The sequence below is a fragment of the Leucoraja erinacea genome, chromosome 10 (assembly GCF_028641065.1).
Source record: "Leucoraja erinacea ecotype New England chromosome 10, Leri_hhj_1, whole genome shotgun sequence".
Lineage (NCBI taxonomy): Eukaryota > Metazoa > Chordata > Chondrichthyes > Rajiformes > Rajidae > Leucoraja > Leucoraja erinaceus.
In genome coordinates, this window is record NC_073386.1 from 54,411,640 (window position 1) to 54,438,995 (window position 27,356).

Sequence of the window (27,356 nt, forward strand, 5' to 3'; positions counted from 1 at the left end):
CCCCCCCCCCCCCCCCCCCCCCCAAACCCTCCCTACCTATGTCCAAGAGACACCACCACACACCACCATTTTGTTTCATCAATGACCTTTTTTCCAGACTCCCACTCCCCCATCATTACTATGGACGTTCAGTCACTCTACACCTCCATCCACCACCTGAAAGGTCATAAAGTTCTCAGTTTCTTCCTTGGCCCATTAACCTACAAACTTTCACAATCTTTGGGATGTGGGAGGAAACCGGAGTACGGGGGGAACATGCAAACTCTATACGGACAGCAGCTGAGGCCAGGATCGAACCTCGGTCTCCAGCGCTGTGAGGCAGCGGCTCTACCAGCTGTTCCATCTTTTGTTAATCCTTCATATTTGATACAGAGAATGGAAGTACTGTTTACGATAGTGAGAGCATCATTCAATTGTCACGTCAAGTTAATGGTCACGTGCCAAAGTAGGTGGGGTGGAAGTGCAATGGAAATCTCACTAGCAGCAGCATCGCAAGGACATATACTCTGGTAAACACACATAAACAAATTATACGTTAATAATACATAAATCACACTGTCTTAAAAGAAAGGAGACTGCGTAAAAACACGACAAAGGTGCAAAAACATAATGAAAAAATACATGAATCCCATGAGACTGTGAGAGGTGGACACTAGTGTCCTATTGTCAGGGTAGGATCAGGGTTGTTATTATTCAGAGATTTGTTCTATGACTTGTTCAATGCCAACAATAATGTTTGAAAATGTCATTTTACTGCTCGCAGAAATCACTTGTCCCCGACCACAAATAAATATAGAACTTCGACCAAATGAATGGAGATACCAGCTTCAAGCGCAGGTTGGTTACAGATGCAGAAATGGAATGACTTATTGGTCAAGATGTACAAGAAATGGTTGGGAACCTGACATAATATGCAGAAGTAAGTGTCTTCCATTTTTATTAGTCTCAGGGAGACCAGCAATTAGAATTGACAATTTATCTTTTATATTGTAGAAACAACATTTCAACGATAATTCATCAAATAGAATCTTAGTCGACCAATTACTGTGGAAGTTCTTACAAGCATAGGAATCAAAATCAGAGTGACACATATTATAGAAAGGCTCTTTGAAGTACTTGCGCGGGAAATAAAAAAGGCAGCAGAGTTGGTTTTAAATTATATATTCCTGGTATTAACGTCTTTTGGATTGTTCACATAATCAAATGTGTAATTGGGGTGCAAGTTCATCCATGGAGTGCTGAAGAAATTGCAAACAAAAAATTGTATGAATTGAATCAATTTCTGGCCACTTTCCAAGTGCATCAGTGCCAGTTGGGAATGAGGGTAAATTGGTACAAGACGGAGACAGAGAGATCAAGAAAATGGAGCAAGATGTCAGAGAAGGTCCAAATGTATTTGGTGTTTTTAAATCTTTTTGATCTTGTTTGAGATTTTTTGAATGTTGTTTAATATGAATAATTTTATACTATGTTCTCCTTTTGAGGTTTAATTATAATCGCTCTCCTTTTATAAGATTGTGATGTTTTGGTAATTTGGAAAAGGTTCTCAGTGTGTTAGAAACAGTGACAACACTTGGACTGGATGTACAGTGAGCCCATTTGGCCAGAGATGCAGCTGGGCCAGCTGTCAAAGTTGCCTCAGCATTTTCCTGGGCGGGCTCATTTACAGTCCTCTCACAGGGCAAAGCCTTGTGGGTGTACTGCACCTTGCATTATCCAGCAAATGCTCAGTGGGGTTTGAATAACGTTTTAACCATGACGTGGACATCAGCTAAACCAAGCATAAGTTTGTATATGATGTGTATATTACAAAACACTTGCACTCGGTCCACCAAGGTCAACTGGATCTCCCGGTTACAAACCATTTTAACTCCCCTTCCCGGTCCCAAACTGACCTATCAGTCCTGGGCCTCCTCCACTGCCAGAGAGAGGCCACACGCAAACTGGAGAAACAGCACCTCATAGTCCGCTTGGGTAGCTTACACCCCAACAGTATGAAGATAAAATTCTCCAATATTAGGTGCCCTCTAACTGACCCCCAAGTCCTTCATCTCTCCCCTCTCCCCCACCCCCTCTCCTGCCCTGTGCACCACCTATTCCACCCTCTGGCTTCACAATTCATAACTATTCAAACCTGTCTTATACTTTATGTTCATATCTCTGACCTTTGTTCCCGCTAAGGTACAGGAGCCTGGGATATGTTACATCCAGATTCAGGAACAGCCTCTTCCCCTCAGCCATCAGGCTATTAAACTCGCCAACAAACAGACTCTGAACTGTAACAGCCTATTGCACTTTATCTGCTTATATATGTGTATATTGAACTGAACTATTCTGTATTTTTGCTTACAATATTCTGTTGTGCTGCAGCAAGTAAGAATTTAGTTGACCTATCTGGGACACATGACAATAAACTCACTTGACTTGACTTGATTATCTGCTTATCAAAAATACCCTCGCCTATGTTGCCTATTCCCTGCCATGCTTTATTCTACCTCTTCCCATTTTCCAACTTTCTTCTCCCCACCTTCAATCAGTCTGAAGAAGGATCTCAACCAAAATGCTACCTATCCATTTTCTCCAGAGATGCTGCCTGACCTGCTGAGTTACTCCAGCACGTTATGTCCTTCTCTGAGCCCCACCTGGACTCACACTCATTTCTACCCCTCCCCTTCCACACATATTCCTTCTTCTAGCTTCACAATTCATACCTCTTTCTATCCTCATCTCTTCCCACCATTACCTTTTATCATTTCATCTCTGGCCATTTTTCAACCATCTGTTTATCAAAAATCCCTCTCACCTGTATCCAACAATCACCCTAGAATTTGCTGTGTCCCCTCCTATCCTCCAGTATTCACCCTCCCCCCCCCCCCCCCCAATCAACCTCAATCATTCTGAGGAAGGGTCACAAGCCGACACATCACCTATCCATGTTTCCCAGAGGTGCTGCCTGACCCCCTGAGTTACTCTAACACTTTGCATCTTTTTATTAATGTTGGTGAACTTGCCTACTGATTGTTGAATCAATCACTTTTTCAGGTGATCCATGTCAACGTCCAGAAATCGACAACGCTGTACCCTCCAGAAAACATCAATTCCAAAATGAAGAAATATTTCGGGTTCGCTGTTCTCATGGGTATAAATTGCAAGGAGATGCAACAATTAAGTGCACGGATGGAGAATGGCAAATCGAACGATCTTTCCCAGCCTGTATTGGTAATTTCTTTGCAATATTATTTGAATCAAAAGAAAATAAAAGAAATGTGACAATTATCAAAATTAGCAACATTTAATTATAGTAACTGTTAAAAAGTAATGGTCATAGAATGGAAACCGGCCCTGTTACCTCCAAGCTGCATGCATGTGCGCACGCACACACGTTTTGCAACCAGCGCACAAAGAAAATTTATGTGCGCACAAAAGGATTTCTGCAGATTTTGAAATGCGGAAAATAAAATCTCCACGATTATCGCAGCCCGCTCTGGCAACAGGGAAATCATCAGTTGGATCCTTTCGTGGGCCGATCTGTCCCCGTGCTTCATCCAGGGGAGGAACAGGGCCGTCGTTTTCAAAGATCGCGCTACTGGCAGAAACCCAGCGATAAATGAATGGGACTTGACCTTTGGAGAGGGATGGAGAAAGGGAGAGAGGGGTGGAGAGGGAATGGGAAAAGGGAGGGAGGGAGAGGGGGAGGGGAGGACTTGTTACAGTGTTAAAATTAAGAACTTTCATTTGAAAAACAAAAGCATTCAAGGGTCTGGATGTCATATAGGATAGGATAAAATCTTAACTGGATACATAACTGCAACAATTGGATTCATATTTCTACAAATATGATATTTGTATACTAAAATATGGCCATGCAGTTTTATTAGCCATGAGAGAGAGAATATCGTGAAACCATTTCAGGTTTATATTTGCACAAGAATTCGGTGCGAACATACATTAATAACAGCATAAAAAATTGCACAATGCAAGATTTCTGCGCACACAAACTACTAAAAATTAGAGGTAACATTGCCTGTGGGCTGACCAAGATGCCCCGTCTATGCTCACCCAGTTTGCCTTTGTTTAAAGATAGACACAAAATGCTGGAGTAACTCAGCGGGACAGCCAGCATTTCTGGAGAGAAGGAATGGGTGACTTTTTGGGACGAGTCCCTTCTTCAGACTTTGTTTGACGCCTATTCCTCTAAACGTTTCCTATCCATGTATCTATCCTAATATTTCTGAAATGGTGTTATTGTACCTGTCTCAACTACCTCCACTGGCAGCTAGTTCCATATACGCACCATCTTCTGAATGAAATAGTTGCCCCTCAGATTACTATTAAATTTTTCCCTCACCTTCCACCTATGTCCTCTGGTTGTTGATTCCCCTACTCTGGGTAAAAGACTCTGTGCATTTACCCTGTCTCTCCACCCCATAATTTTATACACCGCTTTAGGATTACCTTTCAGCAGCATTCAAAGGAATAAAGTCTTAGGGTGCCCAATCTCTCCTGTAGCTCAGTCCCTTGAGTCCTGGCAACATCCTCATAAATCTTCTCTGAATTCTTTCCAGCTTGCAACAAATAGTTGCAATAAGCTTACAGATAATCCAATAATAATGCCTCTTTCCAAGTCATTCCAAGTTATTGTGCACAGGTTTTTATTCACAATGCAAGTGCATAAAGGGTTATGCGCTTAAAAAGTGGCACGTAATTAAAAAATGCGTAAACATATACGCGGCTATGCTGTCAGCAGTAAATATCAGTGCGTGATTGTGGAAGGCAGGTGAGGGCAGGACAAAACATGGCAAGTAATAGATGGATAGAGGTGAGTAAGGTTTTTGATAGGAAGAAGGCTGACCAAAGGCCAGAGTGGTGGAATGGTGGCACAGTGGTAGAGTTGCTGCCTTACAGCGCCAGAGACCCAGGATCAATCCTGCCTATGGGTGCTATCTGTATGGAGTGTGTACGTTCTCCCCGTGACCACGTGGGTTTTCCCCAGATCCTCCAGTTTCCTCCAAAGACGCGCAAGTTTGTAGGATAATTGTCTTTGGTAAATATTGTACATTTTCCCCAGTGTACATGTTGGGTAGTGCCAGTGTACGGGTGATCACTGGTCGTCACGGACTCGGTCGGCCGAAGGGCATGTTTCCGCTCTAAATTACATCTCTAAAGCAAATGAAAGATGAAAAGACAGAAGGTGTGTCTTTCTCCCCCCCCCCCTCCCCCTCTACCATCAATCTTAGGAAAGGTCTAAAACATTGCCTGTCCATGTTCTCCACACATGGTTCCTAACTCAGTTACTCCAGCAATTTGTCTTTTTTTAACCACTTGCCAAGCTTTGCCTGCCACCACCTCTTTTTATCTCAGCTTTCTCCACCCCACCAATCTGTCCGTAGAATGGTCCTTCCCCGACACAACACCAATCAATGTCTATACGATGCTGCCTAACCTGCTCAGTCACCTGCTAAATTATTGTGGATATTTTCCAATCTTTCAGCCTTCATTTCAGTTTGTTAAGTACCAATCAGCTGCTATGGATATATTTATTGAGAACACACAGTTGGAGGTAGCTCATGATCGAATAGAAAGTGGAGTACCAAATATGTTAGGGTGGCCAAGAAGGCTTTGAGCTCATTGGCTTCATCAGTCAGAGTATTGAGTATAGATATATGTAGGAAGGAACTGCAAATGCACTGAAGATAGACACAAAGTGCATGAGTAAGTCAGCGGGACAGGAGGCATCTCCACGGGGAAGGTAACAATGTGGCAGACAAATGGTAAAATTAATCAGAAGGATAGTGAAACGAGTTGGACAACTAGGATGGGGGAGGATCAGTGAGAGAGGGAAAGCAAGGGTCATCTTCCCCATGGTCAACAATGAACCATTCTGCATTTCTTTGAACATTGTCTGTTTTGATCTGTCATTTTCTCACCTTACGTTCTTCTTGAAACCCTTCCATTACACAAGTTTCCCTCCCCCTTGACTCTCAGTCTGAAGAAGCGGGTGTCGACCTGAATCATCACTTATTCGTTCTCTCCAGAGTGTCCCGTTGAGTTACTCCAGTATTTTGTGTCTATCTATTAAGTTTAGAAGTTGTGAGGTCATGTCACAGTTATGTAAGTCCACATTATGTGAGGCCACATTTAAAGTACTGTGTTAAGGTTTGGTCACCATGTTATAGGAACATTTTGTCAAATGGAAAGAGTGTAAAGATTTACGAGGATGTTGCCAGGACTCGATGGCCTGAGCTATTGGGAGAGGTTGACCACACTAGGACTTTATTCCTTGGAGTGCAGGAGGATAAGGGGTGATCTTGTAGAGGTGCATACTATCATGAGGGGAATCGATAGTCTTTTGTCCAGCATAGGGGAATTGAGAACAGGAGGACTTGGGTTTAAATTGAGGATGAAAAGATTTATTACCTGACGGGTATATTTTTTACACAAAGGTTGGTGGGTATATGGAACAACTTTCCAGAGGAGGTAGTTGAGGCAGGTACTATCATAACATTTAAGAGACATTTGAACAAGTACATGGATAGGACAGGTTTAGCAGGTTATGGGCCAAAAGCAGGCGGGTGGGATGAGTGTAAATGGGACATGTTGGTTGCCGTGGGCAAGTTGGGCCAAAGGGCCTGTCTTCATACTTTATGTCTTTATGACTCTCTATTACTCTATGTGAACAGGGGTGCAAAGAGGAAAGCATTGTCATTTGCTGAGTCCTTATGTTATAGCGGTTTTCTACATGTAAATATTTTAATGATCTCAAGGTCTGATCTGAACAATTACTTTACAGAACTCGGATGTGTTAAACCGCCAACAATAGAAAATGGGGATTTTCGTCCTAAAAAAGCAAGATATCATCAGGATGAAGTGGTGGCTTACTCTTGCCTTGAAGGATATTATCTTTTCGGAGAAAGTTCCTTGCGATGTGGTTCCATTGGATGGCCAGACCCACCAAAGTGCATCGGTAAGCAGGGTTGTATTCTCCAGGTATAATCCGGTGTCCTTGGCCAGATTACAACTGAAAAACAGTTGCATGTGCATTTCACAATTAATTTTTCATTAGCATATTTACCTAGCACCACTCAATGTTCAAAGGTAATGTTTGTGTGCCAATGTCTGTGCCAAACATGATTCCAGGACCATCATTTACCTCCTAGTACACAACCCATCTCCTTACATTCCCTGAATATCCATGTGCCCATCCAAAAGTGTTTAAAATGTCACTATTGTTTCTGCCTCCACCACCACCCCTGGCAGCGTTTTCCAAGCCCCCACTACCATGTACAAGGCCATGCTTCTAGCAGAGAATAGTGAACATTGGAACTTACTGACCTGGATTGCTGTGGAGGCTTCATCATTGAAGGGATTTCAAGAGGAGGTGGATAGATTATTGAAAGATTGTGAAATGCATGAAACTGACACAGAAGCGAGACTGAAGGCTGGTCAGATCAGCCATGATCATAATCTAGTGTAGATTTGAGGGGCCAGGAGCTTCCTCTTTCTCCATTCCTACCCCACACACTCAGTCGTGTGGAAGGAAAGTATTTCAGGAACTTGCCTCACAGACAACTTAAGAGCAATGGGGAATCGGCAATGATTGCTGATCTGTTCTGGCTGCAGAAGCACGCAAAGTGTAAAGCAAATAAACAAAGCTTAGAAACAAAGAGCTGCACATGCTGGTTTATACTAAAGGTAGACACAACATGCTGGAGTAACTCAGCAGGTCAGGCAGCATCTCTGGAGAAAAAGGATAGGCTTTGTTTCGAGTCGGAACCCTTCTTCAGACTTCAACTAAGTTGGTGGATAACATGACTTTAAGTCATAATGTTTCCAGTACCATGTCAAGTGAAACCTAACGTGATTATTTATTTCAAGAAAACTCTAAAAATGCAAATGTAGGTTAATATATTATGGAGAAGAACTTCAATTTTTTTCCTGTTTTCCAGATATGCAAAGTGCATGCATGGATCAATATCCATTGGTAGAACATGGATTTATCAACACTGAGAGGAGCTACAAATTAAGCTATGAATGTCATGCTGGATATAATATGGAAGGATCAGAAGTGGTAATATGCTCTGATGGGAAGTGGTCACAACCACCAACTTGCAGTGCTCCTCCAGGTGAGATGAATGATATAACGGTGACACTGGAGAAATTGTGTGAGGTTAGAACATGAGAACAGAAGGAAAGTGTAGAGTATAGCAGAGCTCCCTGCACTGGTGCAGAAATAAAGCAGATGACTCTAATATTGTTTAAATTTAATTTCAAAGTCACGTGAGTGACTACGTGAAGAAGCCCGCCAGTCCGCATGTGCGTCAATTCGTCTAGCGCACTGGTGCGAGCGGAGCAGTTTGTACTGCTCTGCAAGGTAAGTAAATTTTCACCGTGCCGCTCTAAAGTGTGCCCGGTGTAGCTATGGAGGCGGTCGGTGGTTTCGGCCACCATGGAAGCTCCATAGGAGCTACAGTGGGTAGAGGCTAAAATTGGGAACCGCGGCACAAATGGGAGGCCTCGTAGGCTCCATAAAGTGCTGGGATAGCGGCTGTTGCCGTTATCATGGTAGCAGACGGCCCAAATGGGAGACCGCCGGCTACGTTAAGTGTTACAGCTGCCGGTATCAGAGCTCCATAATGGAGCAGGCAGTCAGAGGCGGAGACTAGATAGATAGATAGATAGATAGATAGATAGATAGATAGATAGATAGATAGATAGATAGATAGCCTTTTATTGTCATTCAGACCGAAGTCTGAACGAAATTGCAGCAGTCATACATATAATACAATACAATAAAACAACAATAAAACAACAATAAACACATATTAACATCCACCACAGTGAATCCACCCAGCATCTCCTCACTGTGATGGAGGCAAAAGAGTTAGGTCCGCAGTCTCTTCCCTCCTCTTCTCCCTCTGCGCTGGGGCGATACCCCCCCCCCCCCGGGCGATGTTAAGAACAGTCCCGCGGCTCAAACACCGCGGCCCGGGGTGGTTAAAGCTGCCGCCCACCAGTCCTGCAGAAGCAGCTGCTGGCCCGCGGCCGAACCCCGGACTCATGCCACCGCCGCCAGAACACCGTCCCAGCCACCCTCACGTGAGTACTGTGCCGTCTTCAGCCTCGGGCTGGGCCGCCCCGACTTGGGCGCCGAACCTCCCCCGGACCGGGCCGCCCCGACATGGGCGTCGCTTCTCCCCCGGACCGGGCCGCCCCGACTTGGGCGTCGCTTCTTCCCCGGGCTGGACTGCCCCGACTTGGGCGCCGAACCTCCCTCGGGCTGCCAGCGCCGCACCTTCCCGAGCTCGGCCGCTCCGACGGGAGCCTTGTTCCACCCTCGGGCTGGCCGTCCTCACGAGATCGTCCCAACCTCTTCCAGCCCTGAGCTGGACCACCCTCACGGGAGCAAGCTCAGAGCGAATCCTGACGGTGCTCTGCCTCCGGAGCCTCGAGGTCGTCAGCTCCATTAGGCCTCAGCACAGACGGAGGCAGAGAAGGGGAATACGACAAAAAGGTGCGTGGGGATCCATAAGGAGCAAAAATTCATAAATTGCGGCTGCCGGCAGCCAGGTCTTTTTCACTGCAGGAGATCGCCAGCAACAGTTACTGCTACAGTTATGCTACAGCAGCATATAGTGTATACTTTATTTTAGGCAGCTATAATAGAGGTGGCATTACTAACAGTTGCCACTGGGTCACGTTTATGACTATCATAGCCAATAGCATTCTAAAGTCATGTTTAATTTTTGGCAATAGCTTATCATGCCAATAAAGTTTTAAAGGAGATAATTACAGAGGACATTTATTATCACTTACACCTATGGTATAGTGAAATCGGCCTTCCATTGCAGTCCAGAGCTCCTGGCTTGTGAAGCCTTGTTTGAGCTGTGCCTATCAGTCACCTGTGGAAGCTACACCAAGTCGTCACATTTATTTATATAGCACATTTAAAAAACATCGGCCAAAGTGCTTTACATTTGTTATAAGAATAGCACAACAAAACAAACTACATACATATATACATGTAGCCCTCACTCAGAGGACGTCAGGAAAGGCTTGGGAGTATAGATAAGTCTTTAGTCTTGACTTAAAAGAGTTGATGGAGGGGGCAGTTCTGATGGGAAAGGGGATGCTGTTTCACAGTCTAGGGGTTGCAAGCACAAAGGCGCGGTCGCCCCTGAGCTTATACCTAGACCGTGGGATATTCAGCAACCCCAAGTTGGACGATCTGAGGGGCCTGGAGGTGGAGTGGTGGGTGAGAAGATTTTTTATGTAGGTGGGGGCAAGCCCATTGAGGGCTTTGTAGACATGGAGGAGAATCTTGAAGTTTATATGGAACCGCACGAGGTGGTGTCATGATAATTTCCGCTCATTACAGGGGACTGTGGAAGATTCTTTGACAAAAGACTCCTACTATATGCATATCAATAGAGTAGTCGAATCTCTGATTTTATAGGGATAGCTTTCTTTTAATCATATATACGTCATTACCTATAACAACACCTGACAGGGTTGATGTATTTCTCCCACTCTGTCTGGTGTATGGAGGCCAGAGGCGCTCCAGTCATTCCCTGTAACAATCCGTTGACTCCGGAAGGGAACAAGGACTCGGAGTCACTAGCAGGTGCAGTCTGTTTGATAAGTCATGACAACAACAGAGCACTGATCTGCAGCTAGTCTCGGTTCGGCTGCTAAAGGAAGCAGCCTGACAACTCCAAGTCGGGGCAAAGTGATAGCCAAGTCTTGGGACATCTATAGCAGATGTAATTGGGCTTTGTCCCAATTAGAACATCTGATGAATAAAATTATAACACAAGGAATGCTCTGTCTTACCAAGGCATGTCAGGCAGCAGCTCCTGGTTCAGGGTTGCACATTTTCCTCCCACTCAGATGAAAGGAGTGGTGGAGATGGTGCCAAAGTATATGCACATATGCCTGAAGAAGCTCCTGGCTCAGGGTTGCAATTTTCCTCCCACTCGGTTGAACGTAGTGATGGAGATGGTGCCAAAGTATATGCACTCATGCCTGAGGCAACTCCTGGTTCAGGGTTGCATAAGTCCTCACACTCGGATGTATGAAGTGATGGTGATGGAGCCATATATATTATGCTCTGTATTACAGGCAGTTCAAGTCATATGCCTGTAGCTGCCCTGGTTTCAGTATTCGTATTTTTCCTCCCACCCGAAAGACTATCGGAGAGAGTGTCACAAAATACGCTCGGTATTACGGAAGCATGCACAGACAGTCTGAGGCATACGGATATGGCAACGCCTGGTTCAGGGTGCAATATTTCTCCCACTCTAAGATAGTCAGAGATCAGTACGCACTGACTCCAAACATGAGCCCGAATATGACTATGCTTTAATGCATGATGTACGACAATCGCATGAAGAAAAGCTGTGTGCTCTTGCCTCTAAAATTGCTATTCCCTCGGGGATGGACAAGACATTACAAGAGAAGTTGGCCAGGGGCATCACCTATCTAACAGAAATGACAAGCATGATGGACAGGGTCTGCAAATGGAACTTCGCTGAAGCTCCAACAAAGGAAATCGACCTGGGGTTAGAGACGCTGGTAAGGAAGGTCTCGTTATTAACCTCCGTAAACTCCGAAATGGAGCAGTCTGTCGGCCCAGGTTGGGTTTACTGCTAGCATGGGCTGTCTAGTCGTTTTCACTGTCTCTGGGATAAGATCAGGTTGATGTAGAGACATTGGCAAGGTGCCTTACACAGTAACCTCTGTAAGTTCCAAGTAGGAACAGTTTGGTTACCCTGGATCGGGGTAGACCATCATGAAACTGGCTAGCCATATGAGTCATAGTGACCAGAGAAGCACTGCTTCATCATCTGTGAGAGGTTATCAGACTGGTCAATAGAATAAAGTAGTTGAAGTTTTTCTCAACATATGGTTTATTTCTCCTCATTTAGCAGAGTTACTGGTTCATTGGAATCATCATTGCCATCCACTCTGGGACAGGTAGTAACCAGCAGAAAGTTTGTCTAGCATATATTATAACTTTATCTAACCTGCAGGTTCATGTTGTGAATCAACAATGTATTCATAATAAACCATAGGCTCTCAATACCAGTATTCCTGATTGAGTGGTGGGTTGAAGAGATTGTGTTATGCTGATTATATATTATCAGCGATATGTATGAATAACTAGATAATTCATCTTCCGCGGGTAGGAAAGCCTAAACATTTTCGTACGTAGGATCAATAGAGGAACAACGGTTCCGAGTGCAATCAGTGACAACTCATCCGAGGATGAGTGGTCTAGCCAAGGACTAGAGGGGTATATTTCTTAAGATTACAGAAATATGGTGCAGGCCGAATCGGTTAGCATTAGGCTAATCAAATTGTGGGTTTACTTACCCAGTCTAAGATGGATGATTGGGTGTCTGCAATTTAACTGACTTAGAGAATCGATCTTGTAGTTGCATACTCTGTCTATACACATAAGGCACAGATTCTGCTGGTTAATAACAAAGCTAGTGGTGAAAACCTATGTTGCCCTTCTCAGATTAAAGGGCATTATGTCATCCAGTTTTAGGTATTATGCAAAATTGCAAATGATAAAACTTATGAGTTGTCGGTAGATATCTTTTGCGATATTACAAATGAGGCAACATGAAATTTAACAGTGCCAATTTGCCTATTCAACCACGCCATGGTAGGCGGCTGAAGCAACTCTTATTTACTCATTCACGTGTGACGGCTGGGACAGCCTGTCTTCTCGGGCAGCTAGCTCTGCACGATTGTATGAGAACCTTGTGAACAACATATGTGAGTCAATTCTATACGGAAGTAACAGGTTTGTGTGGCTTCCAGTTTGAGCCTAGAGGAACTTATAGGACAGCACAATTGACATTGCTTGTGCTGCTTTATCATTTCTGTAATACCATTAGTGGGACATAAATGATTAGTTCTTCACCCACTATTCTCTAACGTTATACAGGGTGTCTTTTATTTGACCACTCTAATAGCCTACACTCATTGTAATGTACGATGTACATCAGTAAATTGTAATGCAAATATTCCTCAACATTTTCCTAATGGGACCAGTATCTTAAGATGATTATGCTTTCAGCAGCTGATCTCAGCATAAAGAACACAGCCTTACTCAATCTCTGGCTTAGTCTCCACGTCATACTGACATTAGGGTAGCTTGTTATAGAAATAATCTCATAAGCAAATAAGCAGGATTGCGTACATTTGAGGTTGACAGCATACCCACCAGAGCAGAGATCAGGGATGTCATAAGGTATACAAGTGCACTCAGTTGCTAGTGCCTATGAACTGGAAGATAGTTCTTTTGTTTCAATAGTCTCAAGATATTGCTGATGGCTCATTGGCAGCCAATACAATGGATTTCCATTTCATCATACAGCATGAGGTTTACATAGTGCAGGTTAATAAATTATAAAATTTGGTGTAATATGTCTGGATATTTGCAGATAGAATTTATGCAAATTATTGCATAAGTTATTGTCTAACTCTAACAGTCTATTGGGACTACAGGCCAGTTTAGAGCAATGGCCATGTATGCAAGCTAGCATCATGATATTAATAACTCATCTTTTCCTACAATTAATGGTTTATCTGGTTAAGTGTTTCACACGCAGATTATGTCACTGCATGAAACCACAGAGCTTTGAAATCTTCAGGTAGTCACTCACGTGACTTCGAAATAAAATAGAAAGACTAAACGAGAACTTACCATTTGAAGTTTGATCTTTATTTTATGAGAAGTTGCAGTGAGGGATTACATGCCTTCCACTTCCAACCCTATTCTCATAAAGATCATTCGGTAGTTCTAGCCTTCAATCTTTCAATAGCTTAGGTCAGCAACTATTCTGTGGTTTCATACAGCTACTTTGAAGATTGACGCGCATGCGGACTGGCGGGCTTCTTCACATAATCCCTCACTGCAACTTCTCATAAAATAAAGATCAAATTTCAAACGGTAAGTTCTCGTATAATCTTTCTAGTATCTGCCATGATGCTGATTATTGAGATGAGATCTGACCATAAAGCAGGTCAGCGGTTTCTCTCTGGCCGTTCATTTGACTTGTCCTCAGGGTCGACATATTTTTGCCATTGTTAATATTAGAATAGAATAGAATAGAATAGAATAGAATAGAATAGGACTTACGCTCTGAACGAAATTTTGTGCCTGCAGTCATACATACAATAATACAATAATAAACAACAATGAACACAAATTAACATCCACCACAGTGAGTCATCCAAGCACCTCCTCACTGTGGTGGAGGCAAAAATCTTAGGGCTGCAGTCTCTTCCCTCCTCTTCTCCCTCTGCGCTGAGGCGATACCCCACCGGGCGATGGTGCAAACAGTCCCGCAGCTCACCGAACCCCGCAAACGGGCCGGCTCAAACACTGCGGCCCGGGGTGGTCAAAGCTGCCGCCCTCCAGTCCAGTGGACGCAGCCGCTGGCCCGCAGCTGAACCCCGGACTCAGGTCACCGCTGCCAGAACGCCGTCCCAGCCACCGGAACACTGCTCCAGCCCCTAGCCGGAACGCCCTCACGTGAGTGCCATTCCTCCCTCGAGCTGGGCCGCTCCGACGGGAGCGCCATTCCACCCTCGAGCTGGGCCGCTCCAACGGGAGCGCCGTACCTCCCTTGGGCTGGGCCGCTCCGATGGGAGCGCCACAGCCCCTCACGGAGAGTCTCAGCCCTGCGCCAGGCCGCCCTCACGGGAGCATCACAGCCCCTCACAGAAGTGCCGTTCCAGCCCCGAGCCAGGCCGCCCTGACGGGAGTGAGCCCAGGGCAAGTCCTGACCGGCTCTGCCTCCGGAGTCTCGAGGGCGCCAGCTCCACCATTAGGCCTCAGCGCAGACGGAGGCAGAGAAGGGGGATACGACAAGAAAGTCACATTCCCCCGAAGGGAGAGACAGCAAGCCCCGTTTCAACCCCACCCCCCCCCCCCCCACATAAACACAACCTAAAAACCAAAAACTTAACTAGACAAAACGAAAAAAAAAACAACACAAAAAAGCAAAAACAAACGGACTGCAGGCGAGCCGCAGCCGTTCACCAGCGCCGCCACTTGGGTACTTTGCAATGGATAAGAATAAACGTAATTAATTGATAACAGCCGCAGTCTTCTGGCCATAATATATCAACTATTTAGCACATACATGTAAGAAGCCTTGAAACTTGTTGCCTGCTGATTACTTGAGAAGTTACTGCCAAGCTCATACGATGAGAACTGATTTTTGAATTTAATAAAGTTTGACTACTTTATTTAGTTGTAGTGTAAATTATAGAATAAAGTTATACTTGTAACTCATTCAATAGATCCAAAACAAGGGTGTATAGAAATGCCACCTCCATTAAAGGATGGAGACATACTGGGATTTGATTTTCCACCATTTCGTCCTGGTCAGACTGTAACATATCAGTGTCAGGATTACTACATCATGGATGGAAATGAACGTGTTACCTGTTCTGGTGGGAAATGGTCCAAATCTCCACGTTGCCTTGGTAAGTAATATTTAATGTCAGTTCTAAACCTCAATAATTATTACAACTAGTACAATACAATACAATACAATACAATTTATTTGTTGTCATTTGAACCCAGAGGTTCAAACGAAATGTTGTTTCTGCAGTCATACAAACAACAAGAACCAAGACACAACACAATTTATACGAACATCCATCACAGTGAATCTCCTCCTCACTGTGATGGAAGGCAAAGTCTTATCTCTCAATAAAACTGTGGAGATTGCCCCATTAGTGTGGTTAATTTTACCATGGTGCTTTCCTATAATGAGTTTCAATTTGTATACATTCATTTGCAGGATAAATAACTCTAAAAATGTAATTATCGTAGCTTTTTCAAACATAAGGTTTAGCACTACACACTGCAAATCCCAGTTCTGGAGACACTGGTATGGTGGTCTCGTTGAAGGACACAGATCTTTTTTTTAAATTCTGGATTTTAAATCATGTATTGTGGTTTTTTTAATACATATAATTTATGATGCTTTTATAAGAGAAATACTAAGATTTTATATGTATTTTATAGTGTTTTTATATGCAATGTATTTTTATGTGATGTTCTCCCCTGTCTGGATCTGAGTTCGAAATAAAGTGTTTTATTATTATTATTATTTAGTTTGAAAGGTCTTTTAATGTACACATCCTTTAATTTTAAAGGATTCCAACGGATTCCAAAGGATTCCAAAGGATTAACTTTAAAATTCCAAGGATTTGAGTATAGGAGCAGGGAGGTTCTACTGCAGTTGTACAGGGTCTTGGTGAGACCACACCTGGAGTATTACGTACAGTTTTGGTCTCCCAATCTGAGGAAGGACATTATTGCCATAGAGGGAGTGCAGAGACGGTTCACCAGACTGATTCCTGGGATGTCAGGACTGTCTTATGAAGAAAGACTGGATAGACTTGGTTTATACTCTCTAGAATTTAGGAGATTGAGAGGGGATCTTATAGAAACTTACAAAATTCTTAAGGGGTTGGACAGGCTAGATGCAGGAAGATTGTTCCCGATGTTGGGGAAGTCCAGGACAAGGGGTCACAGCTTAAGGATAAGGGGGAAATCCTTTAAAACCGAGATGAGAAGAACTTTTTTCACACAGAGAGTGGTGAATCTCTGGAACTCTCTGCCACAGAGGGTAGTTGAGGCCAGTTCATTGGCTATATTTAAGAGGGAGTTAGATGTGGCCCTTGTGGCTAAGGGGGTCAGAGGGTATGGAGAGAAGGCAGGTACGGGATACTGAGTTGGATGATCAGCCATGATCATATTGAATGGCGGTGCAGGCTCGAAGGGCCAAATGGCCTACTCCTGCACCTAATTTCTATGTTTCTATGTTTCTAAAAGCAAGTCCTCCAGGAGGTCTTTACAATTGACTGGTCATTATTTGTCTGCAGATAGTATTTGAATCCAGTGGAGGCCTTAGATTCCACATTAAACTACAGTTGGACTTATCCATCAGCTTTGGAATGTGACATGTTATGCAATAATAGGGCAAAACTCTGCTAAAACTGTCAAATAACCTTTGAACAATGAAACACAATTTCTGTCAGTGTGAGGCCACATGCAAATTGGAGGACAAGCACCTCCTATTGTGCTTAGGCAGCTAATATCCCAGCGGTATGAACTTTGATTTCTCTAGTTTCAAATGACTCCTGCATTTCTCCCTCTGAATGATTATTTCTCCCCCACCCTTGTTGTCCTTCTAGTTTCACTGTTTGCATCCATCCCTGTGTCCCTGGTGTTAGCATATCTTCTCCATCCAACAATGGGCCATTATGGACTCCACTCTTCCTGAGGTCTTCTGTTGCCGCCCAGTTTTGTTCTAGCCTTCTCTATCTTTCAGTCTGAAGAAGGGTTCCAACCCAAAACATCACCTATTCCATTTGTCCACAGATGCTGCGTGACCCTCTAAGTTACTCCTGCATTTTGTGTCTATCAAATGGAATTTCTCTCTGCAGTGAAATTCAAATAATCTGGCACCCATGGCACTTTGGTGCTGGACTGGTGAATTTTCTGGACTATTGGACATTGGTCCTATTCAGACCCAAACACATGGTGTTCAATAAATTGTCCAGTGAGAACTGGTGAGTGTAAAGAGAGCGCGGATTTATGCAGCCACAAACGTTGCCAGGTATTGATACCTGCTATCCAAGGTCCCCCGCCCCAGCTTTGACCACAGCCCACAGTCCAGCTGTACCCTGGTGTGGCTACGCACTCCTCTGACCCTCTGGAACTCGCTTCACCTTTATATCTCATGATTGAACCTGATGTGGGACCCACAGGACATCCAAACCAATCAATGACAGATGATCAAAAATGGACTATAGTTGTTAGGAATCCGCAGACAAGTGACCTTGTACTCTTGCACAATACACAATCAGAAACCAAAATCTCTCCATGAGCATCACAGCAAATTGCACAACTCTTGAAATTACGTCGTTGCCTCTCCAAAAACCACCTGACCACAGATGGTGCATAAACCACTGCTCGATGAACAGTTGTTCTCTTGGTTGGAAATCATGGAACATCAACAGGATTTTGCTTTCTGTAAATCATTCACAATGGCCTCTCAATCCTGGGCACATTGTGACATCTTGATTACAAGTTGCCTTCCAGCATCTACAGTATTTTCCCAAGTGTCAAGTCTCAGAGTCTCCTCAATGCCACCCACTGACATCTGCCTTCAAAGTTTTGATGTGAACCATGCAGTGCACTTGTGGAATGATAGCTGTTGTCATCCGGTTCAAATGTAATATATCTATCGCTCTGTCTTGAGATCCTGTGCTCAGATATTTCTTGTCAGGCTAAAACACTCGTCCTCCTGTGGTACAGATTGGACAGTTGGAAACTCATTCCCAACCTAGGTGCAACTCCAAAGCCAATAAAATCATGGGAGACCCCTTCCACCCCTGCAACAGACTGTTCCAGCTGCTACGGTCAGGCAAACGCCTCCGTTGCCATGCTGTGAGAACGGAGATGTTGAGAAGGAATTTCTTCGCAGAGACCATTCGGACTGTAAACTCCAATCTCACCAGGGACTAACATTTACTGTACCACTTTACTGCTTTTGTAAAAATTGCTGTTTTTTCCCTTTTTCCTTCCACCCACAATATTTAATATGGAAAAGAATATGTGATTCTGTTCCATTCTGTTTGTAGTTTGTTTGGTTGTTTGTTTGTCTTTTTGCACAAAGTCCGCGAGCATTGCCACTTTTCATTTCACTGCACATCTCGTATGTGTATGTGACGAATAAACTTGACTTGACTCTTGTCCTTTAGCATTTCTCATTGAACACCTTGTTCATCTTGCTCGTCTGTGGGAAAAGAGGTAGGAGTTACGGAGCCGTGAGGTGACGTACATTTCTGCCACTGCTGATAGTTTGTGGCACTCCTTGATGACGGGTTTTGATCTTGTGAATCTGGGCTGACCCCTTGTATTACACACAGCTGTGGAATCACATATCCTACTGGAGTTTGTCTTCAGTGGAAATCAGGAGTTTGTGGTGATTACGACCAACAATGATTTACTGGGCAACCATCACAGATGAATTGTGAGGACAAGACAGTGATTAAGTGATGCAAATGACCTGGCATTGAAACCTTCTCCAAAGATGCACGGAGATATAATGTTGCAGTGCTGTGCATCACAAAATCCTTTATTTATCAAGTCCACGTTGTACAGTTAAAAACCGAGGGTTAGTTGTGAAATGTCTGCCACTGGCATTCCCTTTCAGTAACAGGCAACCATTGCAATCTGTAAAATTGTAAATGCTTGCAACTTCCAGCAAGGTAGGCAGTATCTTCAGAGAACAAAATGGAGCAATGTTTCAAACCAGTGACCTTTCATCAGAACTGGAAATAAATAAAGAGAAAGCAGGTTAAGAGCAAGAAGGAAAATAGAAGCAATGAGAGACTGTAACTCCCAGGTTTCTGTGCAATAGCTTTGTGTTTTTTCTCTGTGGCCATTACTACACCAGATTTGGTGGCATATCCTGAAATGTTTATGGAGTTTATTGCTTGTTGGTTGGCAATCTGAATGGTCGCAATGTCAGGAAGCCTGCACAAGTTGGGAAAAATGATTTGGCTGCTGCCTCGCCCAGGCACTCCTGAAATGGATCTTTATTGGTATCCACAGGGTAGCGCCAGCAATGGCTGCTTTGCCAACAGTCTGCATTGCGGCCTAACATCATGGAATTGGCAGTCTTGCTGGAGACCGATTTTTGAGATCTCCACCGTGGAGAGCCTATGGGACTTTAACATTGTGGAGCCTGCGATCCCTTCGCCAGGGATCGATTTCAGGAGCTCCAACCGTGGGTGCTTGCAGACTTACCATCGCAGAGCTGGTGGTCTCTGGTTAGACACCGACTTCGGGATCCCCAAGCAGCAGGAGCTTCAACCGCACCGGCACGGGGGTTTCAATCGCCCCGACGAGGGAGCTTTGATCGCCGGCTACGGGATCTTCAATCGCCCTGACGGAGAATAAAGAGGAAGAAGTATGGACTTTTTTGCCTTCCATCTATTTGGAGAATCCGCTGTGGTGGATGTTTATGTTAACTTTTATGTAGTTGTTTTTTGTATATCGCATGGCTGTATGATAATTTGCATATAACTGTACCTTATGGTACGTAGCAATAAAAGACCTTTGAAACCTTTGATCTTCCAGAATGTGTAAATTGGCAAAAGCAATGAGGCAAATCCTTTGCAAAACACAAAGTGCTGGAGGAACTCAGAGAGACAGGCAACATCTGGAGATGGATTGTACAGACTACATTTTCAGATCCTCTTTCAGACCATCAGTCTGTGTGAATTCTCAATAGTCTTCTCTTTGATACCTTTGGAGAGTTATTTGGAAATGGATGGAGGAAGTGACCATGGATAGAGGTCAAGAGTCAAGAGTCAATTTAATTGTCATTTGGACCCCTTGAGGTCCAAACGAAATGCCGTTTCTGCAGCCATACATTACAAACAAATAGACCCCAGACACAACATAATTTACATTTTACATAAACATCCATCACATTGCTGTGATGGAAGGCCAAAAAAACTTATCTCTCCACTGCACTCTCCCCCCCCCCCCCCCCCCCCCGATGTCGGAGTCAAAGTCAAAGCCCCCGGCTGGCGATGGCGATTGTCCCGCGGCCATTAAAGCCACGCCGGGTGGTGCAAGGTCGCACACCGGGTCTTGGTGTTAGAGCCCCCGGCGTGCGCTCGCATAGTCCCGCGGCCATTCCAAGCCGCGCGGGGCAGTGATGTTTAGGCCCCGCTCCAGGAGCTCTTCGACCCCGCAACCCGGGTGGGAGAAGTCGCCGTTGCAGGAGCCCTGAAAAGCGGTCTCCCTCCAGGGACCCGCGGGCTCCCGGTGCCGCCGTCCGCAGACCCGCAGTAGCAGCCTCCGAATCTCCGGAGGTCGGGCCGCAGCAGCAGCAGCGCTCCACCACCGCTCCACCCGCTCCGGACTCGGCCAGCTCCGCGATGGTGATGGTGAGTCGTCGGCACTAGAGTCCCCGGTCTTCTCCTGTTGGAGGCCGCTCCTCGATGCAGCCCCAACGACAACGGAGACCCGACAAGAAAAGGTCGGGTCTCCCGTGCAGGGAGAGATTTAAAAGTTACCCCCTCCCTCCGACCCCACCCCCAACCCTCCCACACACACACCCCAACAAAAAAGAACAAAAACTACATAGAAACATAGACAAAAAATAATAAAAACGCGGACGGGCTGCAGAGGCCGCTGCTGACAAGAGTCGCGCCGCCTACCGGGATGAAATGAGACAAAGGGGTGTCAGATAAGGAGAAGATTAGTGAAATGCAAAGCTGGAAGGAGAGGTGTAGGTGGAAGAGTGCGAGGAAAAGAGGGGGGAGGTGAAAGGGAAATGTGGGACAGGGATGAGAGCTGAGTATGTGAAGATTAGCAAGAAGTAGTGTGAGTGGAAGGGGCAGGAACTGATGGGAGAAATAGGAGCCTGCCAGGATAGTGAGGGGACAGAGGGTGAAGGGGGGTGCATATCCATTTAGATCTTTACAAGTGCATGGAAACTCCCTGTTGTATGAATGCTCAGGAGAGTGTGAATGGTTGGCTACTTCTGCAGCTCTTTGTGGAAATGCATTCACTGCTCTGTCACCTGCCGAGAAAAGGTGCGGATTGGCATGGATCATTGAAAGCATGGTGATACCCAGCTCCTTCAGGTGCCCTTGGACACGCCAGTTGGACAAAACATCCCAATTTCTAGGAAGGAAATGGTTTATTTAAAAAATATATATATTTTATTTTTATTAGAAGCAATTGTACAAGGATAAGATGATCGGCATAACAGTTATGCCATTATTGTACAGATTCATTTTTAACCTTATAACCTAAATCAAAAATAAAAAAGGAATAAAAAGGAAAACGAAGAAAGAAGAAAATGAAGGAAAACAAGTAAAATACAAAAGAGCAGGAAAAAGTCTGCAAAGCTACCAAAGAAGTCGGGAGAAAAGAAACAAAATAAGAAAAGAAAAGATGAAGATATACCCCCCCCCCCCCCCCCCCCCTTACCCATCCCTGGCGTCGGATTTAAATTTAAATTTGTGTTTAACCATTCTGTTGTTGCAGAAATTCAGCGAAAGGTAACCGTCTTAAGAAATTGATCTGGTTATTCCGCCAAGACAAGCCTAATGTTTTCCAAATGTAGTGTCTCGGACATATCCGTAATCCACATCTTCACTGTAGGGACTGTTGGTCTGTTTCCAAAATTTGAGTATTAATTTTTTCGCAGTTATTAGGCCGTAATTGAGGAAACGTCTTTGAAATATCGTTAGCTTAGAGCAGGCCTCTGACATACCTAATGTGATCAGTTTTATATTTGGTTCCAATTTAATTTTAAGTATTTTGGAGAGGGTATCAAGTATTCCCCTCCAGAAGTTTTGTAGCTTTATACAGGAAACAAAAGAATGGATTATAGTCGCTTCTTGGAGGAGACATTTATCACAAATAGGAGATACATTTGGGAAGATCTTGTTCAATTTGGACTTTGAAAAGCAGAGTCTGTGCAGTATTTCAAATTGTATCAGGGAATGCCTAACATTAAGAGAGCAGTAATGTATGTACAGAAGGCTTTCCTCCCAGCTGTGCTTTGAGATTAATAAACCCAATTCATCTTCCCATGCTCGCCTCGCATTTCAGAAGATGGGATGTGTGCAGTTAAAGGGTATTGTAAATGTAGGATATTAACTTACTTGTATCCGCCTGTCTATTCATGCATTTGTCTAATTTATCTGGACCCTGAAATGGTTTCTGTACAACCAGCGGGAGTTTGATTCCACCAGAATGAGCTGTGATTCGACAGTCCACATCTGGTCTCATGAAGTCTTTGGTATATTTTTGTTTATGTTCATTGAAATTTGATGACATGATTTAATGACGATCTCTGTGAGCGATATGTTGTAAAAGCAAGAAATAGTATTTCACTCAAGGAAATAAAATATTCTAAACGGGGTGTTATCTATGTATATTGATTTGATTTGAAAAAATACAATTTATTTTAAAATTGTTCATCCGAAGTGTAAATACTTTAATAATATTTTCCTGTGATTTAGAACCTTGTATATTGACACAAGAAGATTTTGACACGAATTTGTTATCCTTGAAGTGGAAGATTCAGAAGAGAATAGATGTGAAACATGGCGATGTCTTAGAATTCAAGTGCCCTAGGGGTTTTCAAATGGAACCTCCTGGAAAACAATCTTGCCGGAATGGAAAAATGGAAATTCCCAAATGTATCAATAGTAAGTTAAACTGCTCATTGAATGTGAATTCGATTAATGTTTAACTCGATAAGAGAGATAATTTATTGTGAAACATTTGAAATGTTGAAATGAAGCTAGTTCATTAAGTGCTGATGGACACATCATTAGCACTAGATTTGCCATTAATTAACTGTGCTGCAGCATTCTGTATTTAAAGGATGAATTTTAATTAATGCTGTGCACTCTTGGGTAGATGATTGGACTGTGCCCCAAACCTACACCGTGAGAATGATACTTTATAGTTTGTGAAAAATCTCTGACACATCCGCAAAATTTTCCTTTAAAATTATTTTGTTGCTTTTAGAATGATATTGACGGGGCGGTAGAGTTGCTGCCTCACAGCACCAGAGACCCTCAGCCCATCTTGTCCAAGTCTTGCTACATTAATCTCATTTGCATACATTACACTGTTAATAGGCCTTTCTCACGGGGCGACTTGACGCAAGACGTAACCAGAGTGAAGTGGTCGTGGTCTAGCACGATATCACACGATATAACGGGGGGGTAGACAAAGAGTTCCCACGGTACTCGGCATTTCTGTTATTTGTGCGAGTGACTTGTCCGTCTCCCGAGCTTTCCAGTTAAATCTTGAAAGACATTGTAAACTGTCAAGTGTAATTAAATCATCACGTGGCACAAATGATGGGGGGGAGAGAGAGAAATGAGGGGAGACGTATATACACACACAAGGCAGAGTTTTACTGTGTATGTGGGAGACACAGATGGACTGAGCACAGTACCTCGATCTTACTGTGTGTGAGAGAGGGGGAGAAAGAGACGCACACTCACAGAGGCAGAGTCTCTCAGCCTGTGTGAGAGGGAGGGAGGGAGAGAGAGAGAGGCACACACAAGGTGGATGTGAAATCTCACCTGCCTGTTTCAGTGACAGACACCCGCCGCCAGTAAATGAAGACACCCCCATCTGTCTCCCCCTCCTCTCCCTCGACTCCCCCACCTTTCCCTCCCAACTCCAGTCCCATCCCGACCCCCTGGTAAACTGAAGGAAGCAACAATTAACTGCTGCCTGCCCGCTGAGTTAAAGAGCCCACGGTAGTAAGACGATGTTAGTTGCGCCCAAGTTTAAATTTCCAACGTGTGTTTCAGAGTAAAGAGTCAGCGCAGAATCCTTGATAATCAAAAACTGTTTGAATCAGCAAGTTAGACACAAAATGCTGGAGTAACTCAGCGGGCCAAGCAGCATCTATCTCTCAAAGAAGTACATGTGAAAAATTTCTCACGGACCATAAAAATGCAGGACCTTTCAGTAAAGTCCCTTTTAAAGATTATAGTTATTTTCTTGAATCTCATTAACATAACTCATGAATAAGTTGATGTCCATATGCGGATGAAAATCTTTATTTTTTAAATTCAATCCCACAGAAGATAATTTTTACTCACCTTCTGTCCCCTCTGTCCAGCTTCTGGGTTCACCGTTCGCAGGAGTTCCCACGGTACACGCAAGAGTCAGTACGGGTATCGCACTGGCCACTACATGCATATAATGTTGCAATGTTCAACCACAAGTGTACAAGTCACTCTTGGAGAAATTCAAGCTTGTTTGAATTTTCTCCGGAGTCACCAAGTTACACGATTACCTGCCGTTAGCGCCACGGTAGTCCACGGTGGTCCACGAATGCCGTACGGTTATCGCAAGAGGTTACCACGATGTTCAACTCTGGTTAACTCTTGCGTCAAGTCGCCCCGTGAGAAAGGGGTTTAACCCCTGTACCTTTCTTACCTGAGTATCTATCCAAATGCCTTTTAAACATGCCACAAGAGAAAAGGAACAAAGAGGTCATTCTCCAGTCGAACAGGGCCCTAGTGAGACCATACCTGGAGTATAGTGTGCAGTTTTGGTCTCCAAATTTGAGGAAGGACATTCTTGCTATTGAGGGAGTGCAGCGCAGGTGCACCGTTAATTCCCAGGATGGCGGGACTGTCATAGTTTGAAAGAATGGAGCACCGGAGCTTGTATACACTGGAATTTAGAAGGATGAGAGGGTATCTTATTGAAACATATAAGATTATTAAGGGATTGGACACGCTAGAGGCAGGAAACATGTTCCTGATGTTGGGGGAGTCCAGAACCAGGGGCCACAGTTTAAGAACAAGGAGTAGGCCATTTAGAATGAAAATCAGGAAAACCTTTTTCACCCAGAGAGTTGTGAATCTGTGGAATTTTCTGACTCAGGCAGTGGGGGCCAATTCTCTGGATGCGTTCAAGAGAGAGCTAGATAGGGCTCTTAAAGATAGCGGAGTCAGGGGATATGGGGAGAAGGCAGGAAAGGGGGGGGGGTGGGGGGGGGGGGGGTACTGATTGTGGATGATCAGCCATGATCACAGTGTATGGCGGTGCTGGCTCAAAGAGCCAAGCAGCACCACCCTTAATCTCCTTTAAATCTTCTCCTCTGACCTTAAACCCATGCCCTCTAATTCTAGTTTCTCCTGCCCTGAAGAAAAGACTGAGAACCGAGCCTGCCTATCCTGTCACGGTTGCCCCTCAGCCTTCTGTGTTTTGGTGTGAATAAATCACTTTATACAATTGCTTCCATTCCAGACAACATCCTGGAGGATCTTTCACCTGCACTCTCTCTATTGCTACCACAGCCTTCCTGCAATGCGGGGATCAGAACTGCACACAATACTATGAGTGTGGTCCAACCAACGTTCCGTAGAACTGCACTATAACATCCCAACTCTTACATTCAATGTCTCAACCTCTGAAGGCAAACGAGCCAAATACCTTTTTGCCTACCGTATCTGCTTAGAATGCCACGTTTATAGAACTATGGACCCATTCCTTTAGGGCTCTCAAGGTACATCAACATTCCTAAGGTCCCTGCCATTTACTGTGCATGTGCTATCAAAATTTAACTTCCCTATATGTCCCACCAGAATTTGTCAAATACACTTCTAGGAACATATAATAGCACCGCACAGGAACAGGCCCTTTAGCCCACAATGTCTGTACCCAACGTGATAACAAGATGAACTAATCTCATCAGCCTGCATTAGATGCTTTTCTTTGCTTACTGTATATATTTGGATTTCTCTGTCACCTTTGACTCCAAACTTCTAACACCATGGACATAATAAAATGGTAACCAGACTGTTAAACATAAAACAGAGAATACATTTTTGAATTCAGAAATTCACAAGTAAACTGTCATATTTAGTAGATGACACCAAATTGGCACAAGTTTAAATGTAGGTTGCAAGTTGTGTTAGCAAGGAGAATGCTCTTGGCCATACCGACCAAGTTGCCATAGTGTGTTAGTCCCATTTGGCTCATATCCCTCAAACCCTTTCAATCCATGTATCTACCCAAGTCTCTTTCAAAAGTCATACTTGATTCTGGATAAGGACGACCGTCTGAGTGAAAACGCAACACCCGACGTCCCTTTTAAACCTCTTCCCTCTCACCTAAAGCCTATGTCCTCTCGTTTTAGAATACTCCACCCAGGCGAAAAAGAATGTGAGTGTTCACTGCAACCTCTGTGTGGTATCTGAGGTGTAACTGTGAAATATTCACAACTTTTCAATGCAAGCATTATGGTGCTTGTACTGAATTGCATAATTAAAGCTATGATATTGTATTTGCTTATCTTAAGAAAATGCCAGTCCAGTTATATATATAAACAAGACTAAGTGGGACCCGTTGGGTCCCAGCATCACATGGGAGGGCTGGTCCCCCAATGCAATATTCCACCTCTCCACCAATTCCAATATTGGTGGCCAGTGGGGGGGAGGGGGGGGGGGGCTGAAGGGACGTTTCCAGAGGGCTAGAATGGAAATTGTGGGCCAAATGGATTCTTGGGCTGGTGGCCTAGTCACTCAAGCCTGTTGTGCTGGCAGCTCACTCACTCATGGCTGGTGGGATGGCAGTTGACTCACGTTTATTCCATGAAATTCCACTTCAAGCAGGGTGCAAGGCCGCCAAATTCGAGTGCAGTTTCATACCATTTCAACCAGGGTGTAAGGTCATTAAAGACAGCAGGTCATGACCTCTCCCTCCTCCATCTTGCCGAGGCTGAGCCACGCCCACACTTCTG

General features: G+C 44.2%; 1 protein-coding gene across 1 annotated transcript in view; it reads left to right on the plus strand.

Moving 5' to 3' along the window:
• LOC129701226 (complement factor H-like) overlaps positions 1-27,356 on the plus strand; it is an 82,260-nt gene that overhangs the window by 41,247 nt on the left and 13,657 nt on the right. Inside the window, exons 8-13 of the mRNA XM_055642331.1 lie at positions 764-919; positions 3,043-3,219; positions 6,791-6,964; positions 7,947-8,123; positions 15,322-15,507; positions 23,095-23,283. Of these exons, the coding sequence (XP_055498306.1) occupies positions 764-919; positions 3,043-3,219; positions 6,791-6,964; positions 7,947-8,123; positions 15,322-15,507; positions 23,095-23,283 (1,059 nt within the window). The remainder of the gene's footprint in view (positions 1-763; positions 920-3,042; positions 3,220-6,790; positions 6,965-7,946; positions 8,124-15,321; positions 15,508-23,094; positions 23,284-27,356) is intronic.